At 43.5% G+C, this 15722-nt stretch overlaps 1 protein-coding gene across 4 annotated transcripts; it reads left to right on the top strand.

Moving 5' to 3' along the window:
- The first annotated feature begins 50 nt into the window (after window positions 1-50).
- On the top strand, window positions 51-11134 carry ACYP1 (acylphosphatase 1). Of its 4 annotated transcripts, XM_070797890.1 has the most exons (4): window positions 194-309; window positions 2215-2296; window positions 5341-5438; window positions 10709-11134. In XM_070797890.1, exons 3-4 carry the CDS (start codon window positions 5349-5351, stop codon window positions 10922-10924), a joined length of 306 nt encoding a protein of 101 aa, XP_070653991.1. In that variant the 5' UTR covers window positions 194-309; window positions 2215-2296; window positions 5341-5348; the 3' UTR covers window positions 10925-11134. The 4 variants fall into 4 exon arrangements, with proteins under 4 accessions (XP_019824813.1, XP_070653991.1, XP_019824815.1 ...); XM_019969254.1 differs by lacking the exon at window positions 2215-2296 and having other exon boundaries at window positions 51-309; XM_019969256.2 differs by lacking the exons at window positions 194-309; window positions 2215-2296 and adding an exon at window positions 4651-4961.
- The last annotated feature ends 4588 nt before the right edge of the window (window positions 11135-15722 follow it).

The raw sequence follows: 15722 nt of genomic DNA, 5'->3' as shown, positions 1-15722 counted from the left end.
CGGGCGCGGTCCAGCAGGGTCACTAGACTGGGTGTCCCGCCAACTCTGCAGCTCAGTCCAGCCCTGCCCTTGGGGAACGTCGGTAGGGGGTGGGAGAGGCTCTTCTGGGGCTCCGTCAAAGAGCTTGTATTTTTCTCAGAGCGATGCTCTCTGATCCTGGGGTGTGCCCTTCTCTGGCAAAAGACGGAGCGCCTAGATGCGCCCTCAGGTCATTCTGCCGCAAGATTCCGGTGTCGGCCCTACTCTTAGCGGGAGTGGGCATGCTGATCGCCTTTCTTGGCACGCTCGGCTGCTTGGTACCGGCCCCAGGTACGGCTGTCGACTCTCTGTCCATGCTTTTCCTCGCACATAATCTGGGGCTTGCGTCAGATTTTAGCAACTCTGCTAGGTTTTGCTACGCAGTCTCCTTCCGGGGAAGTTTTTGTAGCCAATCTCATTATTTTGATATAATGTTTTCCTTTCATGTGGTAACTCTGGCCCTGTCTTCTTAGGGCCCAAGAATGACTCAGACAAGTGTAATGATAATGAAGTTAACCACCAGATCCAAAATACTCAGTATAAACTGGTTTCAACCCTAAAGATATTCCATAACTTGTTAACATCAGAAGAAAGTTTGTCTTCATACTTCAGTTCATTTGTGCAAGCTGTTTGAAACAGGCAGCTTACTCTTTTTCCCTTGTAACTACTTAAAAAGATTCATGCACATGGAAAATAATATAGACAGCAGTGGTCGGTGTTACTACTTCAACATGTCATATTGCAGCTTTTACATGTTATAAATTCCTTGGTGGTGCTCCAAAGCAGTCTTCTGTTGCCCTGTTTTCTCTCCTAGTTGTCTCTCACCTGCCTTCTGTGTATGCATTTCCAGACGTTTCTCACTCTTTTCAAGGTCCGAATTATCTCAGCATGGGGCTTGCCTGTCATCAACTCCAAAGCTCCCCTCTAGCCTGGCAGAATTTCCCAGGGTGCCTCCTTCCATCTTGACTTCTTTCCATCTTGTTTCAGAGGAAAAAAAATCTTTGTCTTTCCTTGAGTTCTCTTAACTTAGTCCCTTTCAGTACCTTCCAGGAATTGACTCACTATACCCATCCATCTTGCTAACTTCAAGTTGTATCCATCCACACACACTGGTTTTAAAATATGCTTAGCTTTGCCTTACAAAAAAAAAAAAAAAACTTCCTTTGCCTTAACCTCACCTCTCACCTTAGGGTCCCAGTCTTTTCTCTTCTTCTCCACAAGACTTCTTTATAGAAAGCTTTACACTTGCTGCCCCCACTTCTTTGACTCTCCCTCATTGTCCAGTCCATTGTGGTCTGGTTTCCCTGTCTCTGCTTTGAACTGGCCAGGCTACCAGTGACCTTCCAAAGACCCTAAAGACAAAAGCTGCTATTTCTTCAGCCTACTCTTTGACATTATTGATTTTTTCTCCCCGTTGGAACTCTCTTCTCACTTGCTTCTCTGTGCGTTCTTGGTTTCTTTTTTCATGTCCTTGTTCCATCTTCTTTCATATTTTGGATTTATGTCTTTTCCTCACCTGCCTTCCCAAATGTAGTTGTTCTCCAAAGCCCGCTTATTTCTCATATAAATGCAGTTTCAGACATTCTCTTCCTTAATGATTTCAACCAAATGCTGGAATTCCAGTTCTCACCTATGTTTCAATGGCATCTAGCTTAGTTCTCTCCCTTAGTAACAGACTCACGTTTCCAAATGCCCACGTAGCACATCCACATAAATGTTCCTCAGGTATCTCAAAGTCAATATGACAGAAAACACACTTGTGATTACCTCCCTATTTCCCAGGCCCCTTCTCCAGTGTTCCCTCTCATGCTGAAACATCAGTCTTCTTCCACTCCCCACTATGTGTCACCCCTTCTAATTGGTCAGCAGGCTCTGTTGAATTTATTCTGCAGTGTCTCTTATATATGTCCCTTCCTTTTCATTTCTCCTACCCTAGGTGAGTTTCTTCTTCACTGCTCACTGGGACGGCACCACTCTCCTAACTGCTGTACATCTGCTTCTTTTGGCTGTTCTGAGTCTTCACTGTGGTGTGTAGGAGCTTCTCTAGTTATGATGTGTGAGTTTTAGTTTTCTGACTGGGGATCGAATGTGCATTGAAAGGTTAACCAGTGAACCCCCGGGAAAGTCCCTATCCTAAATCCTAAATACATCTGAACCTGTCATTCTCCCACCCAATTGCTTCTTCTTTACCTACAGGATAAAGCTGAAACATGCCTTACCTCCCCAGAGTCAACCCTAGCTGTGTTTTAGGGCTACCTGGAAAGCAGTTTTTCTGGAGGTAAGGCCTGGGTATCAATCTTTTGTAAACTTTCCCCCAAAGTCTTAATGTACAGCCAGGGTTGATATATTCCCAGTAGTATATCAGTAGTATATACTCAGTAATATACACTCAGGGTCCAGCCACATCTGACTACTCATACTCTCTTACCTCAGTGGCCTTCCTCCAACTCCATGTGCTGGAAGGTAGTAGAATATAGCATTCAGTACAGAGTAGGCTCTGTACTCAGGCTGCTTGGAACTAAATCCCAGCTCCATCACTTACTCTTTGTGGTAGTGTAACCTTGGGTAATATGCCGTTTCCTCCAAGAACGCTTTCCCAGTCTTGCCAGCCAGAAGGAATCTCTCTGCTCCTTTGAGCTCGCATAATATTTTTGTCACAGGGCTGGCTCGTGATGAGCTCCCAATGGATGTTCATGGAACTGAATTCACATGTCGTGCACTGCATTGTCATCATTTGCATGCATGTTTGTCCCTTACGCGAAATAAAAAAGCTCTTTAAGGACAAAGATTATATACCATCCATCTTTGTATATCCTACAGTGTGTATACATGTAGGTACTGAATAGTTTGATGCTACAGAGAAACTAGGTTTTTTTTAATAAATTTTAGAGAAATAACATCAGCCAGTTACTCTGTTCAACATTATTTTCAAATATTGCCTAGCATAACAATTCAATCCAGTTTCCAACCTCACTGCCACCCCCATACCAACACTGAGGTCATATGACTCTCCAGGATCTGGACCCTCACTTTGTAGTGGGGAACTAATGGAATAATGAATCTCCATGGCCTGCAAATCCATCTCACCTTGCCAAGTCTGCCAACCTGGCATACATATGGAATCTTATGGAGGGATGTAAGGTACACAGCACTCCAAAGGGAACAGTAAGCACCACAGTTTATCTTCATTCACATTCTTTACATATATATATGTATAAATTTTTTTTGTTTATTTTTGACTACGCTAGGTCTTCATTGCTGTGCTCAGGCTTTCTCTAGCTGTGGCAAGTGAGGGCTGCTGTCTGTTGCAGTGCAAGGGCTTCTCATTGAGGTGGCCTCCCTTGTTGCAGAGCACAGGCTCTAGGCACTTGATCTTCAGCAGTTACAGCACGTAGGCTCAGTAGTTGTGGCTCTCAGGTTCTAGAGAAAGGGCTCAGTAGTTGTGGCACATGGAGTTGGTTGCTCTGTGGCACATGAGATCTTCCTGGACCAGGGATCAAACCCAAGTCCCCTGCACTGGCAGGCAGATTTTTATCCACTGTGCCACCAAGGAAGCCCCATATGTATTCTTAATCATAGGATATCTGGATATAAATGCCTACAAGGTGACCTTTGGCTTCCCTTGTGGCTCAGACAGTAAAAAGTCTGCCTCCAATGCAGGAGACCTGGGTTCGATCCTGGGTGGGGAAGATCCCCTGGAGAACAAAATGACAACCTACTCCAGTATTCTTGCCTGGAGAATTCCATGGGCAGAGGATCCTGGTGGGCTACAGTCCATGGGATCACAAAGAGTCAGACATGACTGAGTGACTGATACACACGAGATGACCCTACTTTTAACAATCAACACCCACAACTCCCCTTGACAAATTCCCTTCTCCCTAAAGAAATTCATGCAACTTGGTCACTTGGCTTGCTGCTGCTGCTGCTGCTGCTAAGTCGCATCAGTCATGTCCAACTCTGTGCGACCCCATGGACTGTAGCCCACCAGGCTCCTCCATCCATGGGATTCTCCAGGCAAGAGTACTGGAGTGGGTTGCCATTGCCTTCTCCGGGTCACTTGGCTTAGGTTGACTGATTCAGTTGTGATTCTGGAGCCCTGGGTTATTTTGTTTGTGTTTGTGATTGGTTGCTTTAGATAAGCAACATTGTTTTGAGTTTACTTAGTAAGGTAGACTTAGTAAGGTAGACTTACTTAATAAGGTAGACTCTGGTGGACAGCTTCCAGAATCACAGTGGGAGAAATAACCTTGTGTGCGACCTCCTATACTCTTGTCGCTGCTGCTACCAATTGCAAACTTAGGCATGACCCAGAATTGGAGGAGAATTGAGGAAAAGGGCAGAAAAATTTTATGTCTTCTATTTATTTTTTTTTGTTTTGTTTATGATGTTTAGTGTTTGCCGTCCCTCTCTGTCTCCAGAATTTAAGCTCCTCCAATCCAGGGATCCTTTCTTTTTGTTAACGTGTGTCAAGCACCTAGAAGTGTGCCTGGCACAGAAGCTCTCAGTAATTATTTACAGAATGATTGGATTTATCTCAATTGTTTCTTCGTCTTCGTCCTTCTCCCCAGGAGAAACTTAAAAAAAAAAAAAAAAAAGAGGTGCGCTTAGTAACCAAGGTAAGATGAGGACTCGGTCTGTAGAGTCGTGGCCGAGACCCTGGACAGATCCTCCCCAACCCCGAGGCTCGGGCGCTCCTAGACACGCGCCGCCCGACATCCCACCCTCTAGGCGGGCTCTGGGCCGAGCGCGCCGTGCGTGATTGGCCGGTGGAGGTGATGGACAGGAGAGGCGGCGAAGGAGGAGCCGCCTTCTAAGCTTCCGGGCGCGGCGGTTTACGCGGCTGAGGGGTGACTGTTGGCCTGGTGGTCTGCCGGGTAGTCCCTAACGCTTGAGAGGACGACAAGGAGGGTGAGCCTGGGACAGGGACCCCGGGCGTGCCCGTGAGTTCGATTAGCCCTAAAATTTAATAGGGGGAGGTACTGGCGGCAGCGTGGAAGGCAGGTCTGTGGGAAGAGGGAAGGATGGAGAGGGAGTGGGACCGGGGATGGGTGTAGGGAGGTAATTGGATAAGCAGGTAATTGCCCCAAAAGAGGCCTCTGTGGGCAATCGCGACCCGAAGCTCCCTTGCAGGTGTCTTCCTGTTATTTCAGACACCCGCGCTTACACGTATCCGAAGTACGGGCACCTTAAGGTCAGGGAGAGGTCGCAGTGGTTAAGGATGTAGAGCTATAGATGTGATGACCCTTTCTGCCTAAGGATTGGGGGCCCTGGAGTAGGATAATGACTCCTTTACTTTTCTGCTGCCCTCGTCTCTGACAGGTTTGAGCATGAGCATGGCAGAAGGGGATACCCTGATATCAGTGGATTATGAAATTTTTGGAAAGGTGCAAGGAGTGTTTTTCCGCAAGTACACTCAGGTATGTGACCCTACCTACATTATCAGCATGGGAACAAGAGACATGTTCCCGAAAAATATGCTTTGGAGAAGCTGGCTCTTTGTTAGCTGAATGGCAAAGAGGTGATTTGTAGAAGAATAGGTATGAAAATGCTTTGCAATGGGTAAACCACAGCGCAAATGGAAGCTTTTCTCTCTGTGTGAGTGCATGCTCAGTCGTGTCCGACTCTTCAGCTCCACGAACTATATAGCCCTCCAGGCTCTTCTGTCCATGGGATTTTCCCAGCGAGAATAGTAGAGTGGGTTGCCATTTCCTCCTCCAGGGGATCTTCTCCATCCAGGTCTCTGGCATTGGCAGGTGGATTCTTTTACCACTGAGTCACCTGGGAATCCCTACTGGAAGCTTTGTCTGCTGTTATTATTGGTCTAACAGTGGTATTGAGTACCAACACACATATGGATGAGCTTCTCTTTTACAAAGAGAAAGGGCTTCCCCAGTTCTCCCTACTGGGGCATCATCAAAACAAATCACAATTCTTACAGGAAAGTTAACACTGATCAAAGAGATGACATTTAAATGACTATGTAATTTATGTAACTGCTTCGTCTGTAGCTGTTGCATTTTCTTCAGACCTTTTTTTCTCTTAAACCTTCTCCCATTCCCCTACTTAATTCCTTAATTCTGCTCATTTTAGGTTTTAAAGAACAAATACCTTTTCCAGGGGAGGACTTCCCAGGTGGCTCAATGGTAAAGAATCTCCTGCCAATGCAAGAGACGTGGGTTCTGTCTATCCCTAGGTCAGAAAGATCCCTTGGAGATCCTTTGGAGAAGGAAATGGAAACCCACTCCAATATTCTTGTCAGGGAAATCCCATGCACAGAGGAGCCTGGAGGGCTACAGTCCAAGGTGTCACAAAGAGTCGGACACGACTTGGGGACTAAGCAACAACACCTTTTCCAGGTGAAGCTTTTCTAATGAAAATACTTTATTCATTCCAGGGTAAGTAATAGTAACACTGAACATGGAGCCTGGTATGACATATTAGTAATTGAGGGGATGAACAGACTGTTGACAGCCTCTGCCTTAACTTCACTCAGTTCAGTTCAGTTCAGTCGCTCAGTTGTGTCCGACTCTTTGCAACCCCATGAATTGCAGCACGCCAGGCCTCCCTGTCCATCACCAACTCCCGGAGTTCACCCAAACTCATGTGCATCAAGTCATTGATGCCATCCAGCCATCTCATCCTCTGTCGTCCACTTCTCCGCCTGCCCCCATTCCCTCCCAGCATCAGAGTCTTTTCCAATGAGTCAACTCTTCACATGAGGTGGCCAAAGTATTGGAGTTTCAGCTTTAGCATCAGTCCTTCCAAAGAACACCCAGGACTGATCTCCTTTAGGATGGACTGGTTGGATCTCCTTGCGTCCAAGGGACTCTCAAGAGTCTTCTCCAATACCACAGTTCAAAAGCATCAATTCTTCGGCGCTCAGCTTTCTTCACAGTCCAACTTTCACATCCATACATGACCACTGGGAAAACCATAGCCTTGACTAGACAGACCTTTGTTGGCAAAGTAATGTCTCTGCTTTTGAATATGCTATCTAGGTTGGTCATAACTTTCCTTCCAAGGAGTAAGCATCTTTTAATTTCATGGCTGCAATCACCATCTGCAGTGATTTTGGAGCCCCAAAAAATAAAGTCTGACACTGTTTCCACTGTTTCCCCATCTATTTCCCATGAAGTGGTGGGACCAGATGCCATGATCTTCGTTTTCTGAATGTTGAGCTTTAAGCCAACTTTTTCACTCTCCTCTTTGACTTTCATCAATCTTCCCTAATGACAAAGATGAAATCTTAGTTTGCCTTCTGTCTTCTATAGGGGAGTATCAGGCTACTGCCTTCCCAGTGTATCTCCAACCCCAAAGATAATGAGTTAAAATGAGTTAAGACTGCAGAACTTGCCAAAGCCACTTTAAAGTTCAAACCTGAATCTTTGAAATGTGAATGTTAAGTGCCACTACCTCTTTTTCCAATGATTTGCAAATCAGTTCCTCCTGATCCCTGCTCATATATGAAGTGCCTGTTGGAAGAAAAGAATTACTGAAAGTCCTAGCAAGAGCTATGTTCCAGATAGCTTTGCCTCCAGTTACATAGGGTAGGCTTTCTTGATAGCTCAGTTGGTAAAGAATCCGCCTGCAATGCAGGAGACCCTGGTTCGATTCCTGGGTCGGAAAGACCCCCTGGAGAAGGGATAGGCTACCTAGTCGAGTATTTTTGGGCTTCCCTTGTGTCTCAGCTGGTAAAGAATCCACCTGCAATGCAGGAGACCTGGGTTCGATCCCTGGGTTGGGAAGATTCCCTGGAGAAGGGAAAGGCTACCCACTCCAGTATTCTGGCCTAGAGAATTCCATGGACTATAAAGTCTATGGGGTCACAAAGAGTCAGACGCAACTGAGCAACTTTCACTTTGATGTAGGGTAAGTTCCTGTGGCTTAATAAGTGGATTAAAAATTAATGAAGATTAATTAAAGTTGTTGAGGGAAAAGGAGTAGATGGCAGGAGAGCCCATCTTTATAGCACCTCCCAACCCTCAGTGTAAAAAGAGAATAAAAGAATACAGAAAAACAATTTTTAAATATTTATTTGGCTGTGGTGGGTCTTTTAGTTGTGGCTAACAGGATCTTCGTTGAGTCCTGCAGATCTTTTGTTGAGCAAGGACTCCCTAATTGGGGTTGTGGGGGTCGTGTGTCTTAGTCGCTCTGGGGCATGTAGGAAATTAGTTCCCCTACCAAGGATCAAACCCACATTGCAAGGCAGATTCTTAACCACTGTACCACCAGAGAAGTTTCTTTATCTCTGTTTTATTTATTAACTCCTGCTCTAATCTTTATTATTTCCCTTTTTTTGCTTGATTTGAGTTCAGTTTGCTCCTCTCTTTGTAGTTTCCTAATGTGGAAGGTCTATGTTATTGGTTTGAGGATAACCTTTTTTTAGATTGAGACTAGAATTGGTGATTATAATCCTTAAAATATTTCCAGATGACAGTTCAAGAGGAAATATGGTTTTGAGGAGAATCAGCTTTTTGGAATTTTCTTAGGAGAGAGCACTACTTGCTTGTTTACATATATAGTCAAAGCTGAACATGACTCAGCAATATTGTGTTACCATTTAAAAATAAGAACAGAATCCAGTGCCCAGACAAAACCCATAGGAAATCCCCATTCTCAACACCTGTCAAAGTTGGGAGTGTTTTGTTTACTCTCAGGAGTTCAGATAAATCACACTACAGTTTAAAATGTTATTGAACTATTATAACCTCCTGCTCAAAACCTCAACACAATCGTTCTTATAGCAAGTTACTATATAAGGTAACTACGAACTAGGCATGGCCCACTCCCCTGGGTTAATATGAAGTAGGAGAGAGTGCGGTTGTTGCACAAAGTCAGTGGGATATGGAGTCTTATTCAAATCCATTCTCTGTATTCTTTTTAAATGCTTCAGTCTACAACCCTTAATAATGCTGTAGATATCTCTTATTTTTCTTCATTCTTTAATTTCCTCCATATCCTTTAAACTGTTATTTGACCGAAGTCTCTTTTGTTCATTATGCAAACATGTCTTTGCTTTGAACATAACTGATTTAATGAATACTTCAGTTCCTCATCAAACATACTTTTGCTCTGCATAACATTTTCTTTGGCCAACTCCAGCAGTTTCCCATATTTACTAGATCACTAGTCCAGCATTTGGACATGCAGTCATGTTAACTCCCATTTTCTTCTGTAATCCAACTCCTTCTATTTAGATAGAATGTAACAAGCAATAACTTTTATAAATCCTTAGTTGGAAATTTTACAAAAATAAAATTGCCTCTGAAACATTGCTACTTTCCCCCAGTTTTCAGTTATTTCACAGTTAATGCTTTATAGGAAAGAACAATAAAAAGTCTAAGAAAATGATTACAGTTACAACGGTTACAATGACTAGATGTTTTTCCTAAGCTTATTCAACATTAAAGGCCTTGTGATTATTTAGACAGAAGAAAGTCAAGTGAAAACAATAGTTAATGTGGTCTTACGAAATGTAGGTGTTTAGAGGCTGCTCACCAGCAACTTTTTCCTTCTCTCAGAGGATGAGAGAAAGTGGGCTTTGAATGCAAGGTAAAGACCTTGGATTAGACAGTTTCTCTACAGTGAGAACAATGGAATGATTTGCCCAGGAAATTGTGAAATACTCTCTAATGATCTTTAAAGATATAATGGACACTTAGTCATCTGGGTTTGTTTAGGTATTCAGTTCAGTTCAGTCACTCAGTCGTGTCCGACTCTTTGCAACCCCATGAATCACAGCACGCCAGGCCTCCCTGTCCATCACCAACTCCCGGAGTTCACTCAGACTCACGTCCATCGAGTCAGTGATGCCATCCAGCCATCTCATCCTCTGTCGTCCCCTTCTCCTCCTGCCCCCAATCCCTCCCAGCATCACAGTCTTTTCCAATGAGTCAGCTCTTCACATGAGGTGGCCAAAGTACTGGAGTTTCAGCTTTAGCATCAGTCCTTCCAAAGAACACCCAGGACTGATCTCCTTTAGAATGGACTGGTTGGATCTCCTTGCAGTCCAAGGGACTCTCAAGAGTCTTCTCCAACACCACAGTTCAAAAGCATCAATTCTTTGGCGCTCAGCTTTCTTCACAGTCCAACTCTCACATCCATACATGACCACAGGAAAAACCATAGCCTTGACTAGATGGACCTTTGTTGGCAAAGTAATATCTCTGCTTTTGAATATGCTATCTAGGTTGGTCATAACTTTCCTTCCAAGGAGTAAGCGTCTTTTAATTTCATGGCTGCAGTTGGTCTTGGCTAAAGAGAAACAGAAGGATCAGATAACTTTATGCTTTTTTCTATTTAATATATCTATTAGATTCTTGATTAGGAGAAGGAAAATGAACAAGATATAATCCAGTATCCTAACAACAATCAGCCTTAGAGAATCATTTTGAAAACATCTGATTTGGTCTTAAATCTTTAGTACTTAATCAAATTGACTACACAGTGAAAAATTCTGGTGCCTGGGTTTTATAGGGTAGAAGAAGGAAATGAAGTCAAGTGGTCAATACTTCATGTTAAGATCAGCAATGAGATTCTCCTTGCTGTAGTTCTGTTTTGACTGTTCTGGACAAAATTAATTTCAGTGGCTTGATTGTACGCCAAGGTTCTGGCAAGAGATTATAGTCTCGCTTTGTTTTGTTCAGTCTCACTGGATTTCTCTTTCTTGTCTTTTTCTTTCCCTTAGGCTGAGGGTAAAAAGCTTGGATTAGTAGGCTGGGTCCAGAACACTGACCAGGGCACAGTGCAAGGACAGTTGCAAGGGCCCGCCTCCAAAGTACGTCATATGCAGGAATGGCTTGAGACAAAAGGAAGCCCCAAATCACACATCGACAGAGCAAGCTTCCACCATGAGAAGGTCATCGTAAAGCTGGACTACACAGACTTCCAAATTGTGAAATAATGGTCTGCATTTAAATTTTCCAAGATACTTAGCGGTTTTGTTTTTTATTGTTAATAGAGATAGAACTATTCTGTTGTCAATATTAGAATTTGTCAGTAAGTTATTTTAGCAGCAGTTACTTGATGGTTACTGTGTATTATATGTGTGATGAAAGAATTACAACTATATACAGTTCTAATCAATAAAAACAGAACTTTCTGTGTAAGATAACTTATTTTCTTTTGATGAACTTCATTTTGGGCAAAATAAGAGGCATTTACCCTGTGAGCATCTTTGGGAAGAGAATTTGGAGGTAACTTAAGGAAGTCTGAAAGAAAAAGCAGTTACTTTTCATCGTTTCTTTTTAATAGTTTCCATGAAATTTTCTTCAGGAAATTGTACCTAATAAGAACAAAAGTCCTGGGACTCCCCTGGTGGTCCAGTGGCTAAGACTATGAGCTCTCAATGCTGGGGCTCTGGGTTTGATCCCTGGTTGGGGAACTAGATCCCACATGCCACAACTAAGACCCTGTGCAGGCAAATAAATAAATAAAAATAAATATTTTAAAAAAGAACAAAAATCCTAAAGTTCAATTTGTTGACTGTTCAAATGATATCTGGGTTTCCCTGTGGGCTCGATAGTAAAGAACCCGCCTACCAATGTAGGAAACCCCAGGTTCAATCCCTGGGTTGGGAAGATCCCCTGGAGGGGGAAAAGGCAACCCACTCCAGTATTCTTGCCTGGAGAATCTCATGGACAGAGGAGCCTGGCGGGCTATTACAGTCCATGGGGTCGCAAAGAGACACGACTGAGCACAGCACATACACAAATGGTATCTTGGACTAATTATTTTACGTTTTCTGGAGTTTCTGCTGTCATTTCTGTCCTCCAGGTAAGGAATTCACATAAACTGATGCTATGTGTTAAATTATGTTACCCCCTCACCCCTGCCAAATTCACATGTTGAAGTCCTCTCAATACCTCAGTATGCGACTACATTTGGAGAGAGGGCCTTCATAGAGGTAATTAAGGTTAAATGGAGTCATTAGGGTGGGCCCTAATCCAATACACCCTAGTGTCCTTATAAGAGGAAATTTGGACACAGGTGTGTGTGCACAGAGGAAAGAACTTGTGAAGACAGAGGACGAAGATAGCAATTTACCAGTCAAGGAGAGAGGCCTTATCATCATTCATCATTTTAACACTTTGACCTTCAGATTTCTAGCCTCCAGAACTGGGACAAGATACATTTCTATTGTTTAAGCTGCCTAGTCTGGTATTTTGTTATGGCAGCCTTAGCAAACTAATTCAAGCAGTAACCATTTTCCTTCATCAGACTTAGATTATCTATCTCCTGATTTGGTTTTGTCAGCCATTAAAAAAGTATATATCAAATGCTTACTGAGTTTGACACATTGGTCATAAATTCCAGTCTTAAAAAAAACACGGTTTTGGATTTCCTTGGTGAGCCAGAGTTTGGGAGTCCACTTGCTAGTGCAGGGGACACAGGTTTGATCTCTGCTCCAGGAAGATCTCACCTCCCCCAGCCCAACTACTGAGCCCTCACTCTAGACCCTGTGCTCCACACCAAGAGAAGCCACCACAATGAGAAGCCCACGCACCACCAACTAGAGAGTAGCCCCAACTCACTGCGACTAGAGAAAGCCAGCACAGCAAAAAATAAATATAAAAATTTTTTAAATGAAAATACTCAATGAAAACAAGACAAAGAAACAACTGAAGGTTGGTCATGAATTTCCAAAACACGAATCTCACAGTAATGCTGTGTAAATGACCAGTGATGCTGAAGAACCTGCAGTTGAACGGTTCTATGTACTTTGGCCACCTCATGTGAAGAGTTGACTCATTGGAAAAGACTCTGATGCTGGGAGGGATTGGGGGCAGGAGGAGAAGGGGACAACAGAGGATGAGATGTTTGGATGGCATCACCGACTCAATGCACGTGAGTCTGGGTGAACTCTGGGATTTGGTGATGGACAGGGAGGCCTGGCGTGCTGCGATTCATGGGGTCGCAAAGAGTCGGACACGACTGAGTGACTGAACTGAACTGATGAAGACCTAGAAGACCTTTTAGAACTAACACCCAAAAAATATGTCCTTTTCATTATAGGGGACTGGAATGCAAAAGTAGGAAGTCAAGAAACACCTGGAGTAACAGGCAAGTTTGGCCTTGGAGAACAGAATGAAGCAGGGCAAAGGCTAATAGAGTTTTGCCAAGAGAACGCACTGGTCATAGCAAATACCCTCTTCCAACAACACAAGAGAAGACTCTATACATGGACATCACCAGATGGCCAACACCGAAATCATATTGATTATATTCTTTGCAGCCAAAGATGGAGAAGCTCTATACAGTCAGCAAAAACAAGACCAGGAGCTGACTGTGGCTCAGATCATGAACTCCTTATTGTCAAATTCAGATTTGAATTGAAGAAAGTGGGGAAAACTACTAGACCATTCAGTTCAGTTCAGTTCAGTCGCTCAGTCATGTCCGACTCTTTGTGACCCTATGAACCCCAGCACACCAGGCCTCCCTGTCCATCACCAACTCCCGGAGTTCACCCAGATTCACGTCCATTGAGTCAGTGATGCCATCCAGCCATCTCATCCTCTGTCGTCCCCTTCTCCTCCTGCCCTCAATCTCTCCCAGCATCAGAGTCTTTCCAATGAGTCAATTCTTCGCATGAGGTGGCCAAAGTACTGGAGTTTCAGCTTTAGTGTCAGTCCTTCCAAAGAACACCCAGGACTGATCTCCTTTAGAATGGACTGGTTGGATCTCCTTGCAGTCCAAGGGACTCTCAAGAGTCTTCTCCAACACCACAGTTCAAAAGCATCAATTCTTCAGCGCTCAGCTTTCTTCACAGTCCAACTCTCACATCCATACGTGACCACTGGAAAAACCATAGCCTTGACTAGATGGACCTTTGTTGGCAAAGTAATGTCTCTGCTTTTGAATATGCTATCTAGATTGGTCCATTCAGGTATGACCTAAATCAAATCCCTTATAATTATACAGCAGAAGGGACAAATAGATTTAAGGGACTAGATCTGATAGACAGAGTGCCTGAAGAACTATGGACGGAGGTTCGTGATATTGTGCAGGAGACAGAGATCAAGACCATCCCCAAGAAAAAGAAAAGCAAAAAACCAAAATGGCTGTCTGAGGAGGCCTTACAAATAGCTGTGAAAAGAGAAGCAAAAAGCAAAGGAGAAAAGGAAAGATATACTCATTTGAATGCAGAGTTTCAAAGAATAGCAAGGAGAAATAAGAAAGCCTTCCTCAGCGATCAATGCAAAGAAATAGAGGAAAACAAAAGAATGGGAAAGACTAGAGATCTCTTCAAGAAAATTGCAGATACCAAGCCCATGGAAAGATGGGCTCAATAAAGGACAGAAATGGTATGGACCTAGGAGAAGCAGAAGATATTAAGAAGAGGTGGCAAGAATACACAGAAGAACTGTATAAAAAAGATCTTCACGACCCAGATAATCATGATAGTGTGATCACTGACCTAGAGCCAGACATCCTGGAATGTGAAGTCAAGTGGGCCTTAGGAAGCACGACAAACAAAGCTAGTGGAGGTGATGGAATTCCAGTTGAGCTATTTCAACTCCTAAAAGATGATGCTGTGAAAGTGCTGCACTCAATATGCCAACAAATTTGGAAAACTCAGCAGTGGCCACAGGACTAGAAAAGGTCGGTTTTCATTCCATTCCCATCCCAAAGAAAGGCAATGCCAAAGAATGCTCAAACTACAGTACAATTGTACTCATCTCACATGCTAATAAAGTAATACTCAAAATTCTCCAAGCCAGGCTTCAGCAATACGTGAACCGTGAACTTCCAGATGTTCAAGCTGGATTTAGAAAAACCAGAGGAACCAGAGATCAATTGCCAACATCTGCTGGATCATCAAAAAAGCAAGAGAGTTCCAGAAAAACATCTATTTCTGCTTTACTGACTATGCCAAAGCCTTTGACTGTGTGGATCACAATAAACTGTGGAAAATTCTGAATACCAGACCACCTGACCTGCCTCTTGAGACACATGTATGCAGGTCAGGAAGTAACAGTTAGAACTGGACATGGAACAACAGACTGGTTCCAAATAGGAAAAGGAGTACATCAAGGCTGTATATCATCACCCTGCTTATTTAACTTCTACGCAGAGTACATCATGAGAAACGCTGGGCTGGAAGAAGCACAAGCTGGAATCAAGATTGCCGGGAGAAATATCAATAACCTCAGATATGGAGGTGACACCACCCTTATGGCAAAAAGTGAAGAAGAACTAAAGAGCCTCTGATGAAAGTGCAAGAGGAGAGTGAAAAAGTTGGCTTAAAGCTCAACATTCAGAAAACTAAGGTCATGGCATCCAATCCCATCACGTCTTGGCAAATAGGGAAACAATGGAAACAATGGAAACAGTGGCTGACTTTATTTTTGGGGGCTCCAAAATCACCGTAGATGGTGATTGCAGTCATGAAATTAAAAGACGCTTACTCCTTGGAAGGAAAGCTATGACCAACCTAGATAGCATATTCAAAAGCAGAATCATTGCCAACAAATATCCATCTAGTCAAGGCTATGGTTTTTCCAGTAGTCATGTATGATGTGAGAGTTGGACTATAAAGAAAGCTGAGCACCAAAGAATTAATGCTTTTGAACTGTGGTGTTGCAGAAGACTCTTGGGAATCCCTTGGACTGCAAAGTGATCCAACCAGTCCATCCTAAAGGAGTTCAGTCTTGGGTGTTCATTGGAAAGACTGATGTTGAAGCTGAAACTCCAGTACTTTG

The sequence above is a fragment of the Bos indicus genome, chromosome 10 (genome assembly GCF_029378745.1).
Source record: "Bos indicus isolate NIAB-ARS_2022 breed Sahiwal x Tharparkar chromosome 10, NIAB-ARS_B.indTharparkar_mat_pri_1.0, whole genome shotgun sequence".
NCBI classification, from domain to species: domain Eukaryota; kingdom Metazoa; phylum Chordata; class Mammalia; order Artiodactyla; family Bovidae; genus Bos; species Bos indicus.
This window is presented reverse-complemented; position numbering and strand designations above follow the sequence as displayed.

What these genes read in the sequence shown, in the direction of transcription:
- ACYP1 (XM_019969254.1), top strand. Translation starts at nt 144, where the DNA reads ATGCTCTCTGATCCTGGGGTGTGCCCTTCTCTGGCAAAAGACGGAGCG. An exon ending in CTGCTTGGTACCGGCCCCAG is followed by an intron (nt 310 to 5,340) that starts GTACGGCTGTCG and finishes CGTCTCTGACAG; the next exon opens with GTTTGAGCATGAGCATGGCA. An exon ending in TTTTCCGCAAGTACACTCAG is followed by an intron (nt 5,439 to 10,708) that starts GTATGTGACCCT and finishes TCTTTCCCTTAG; the next exon opens with GCTGAGGGTAAAAAGCTTGG.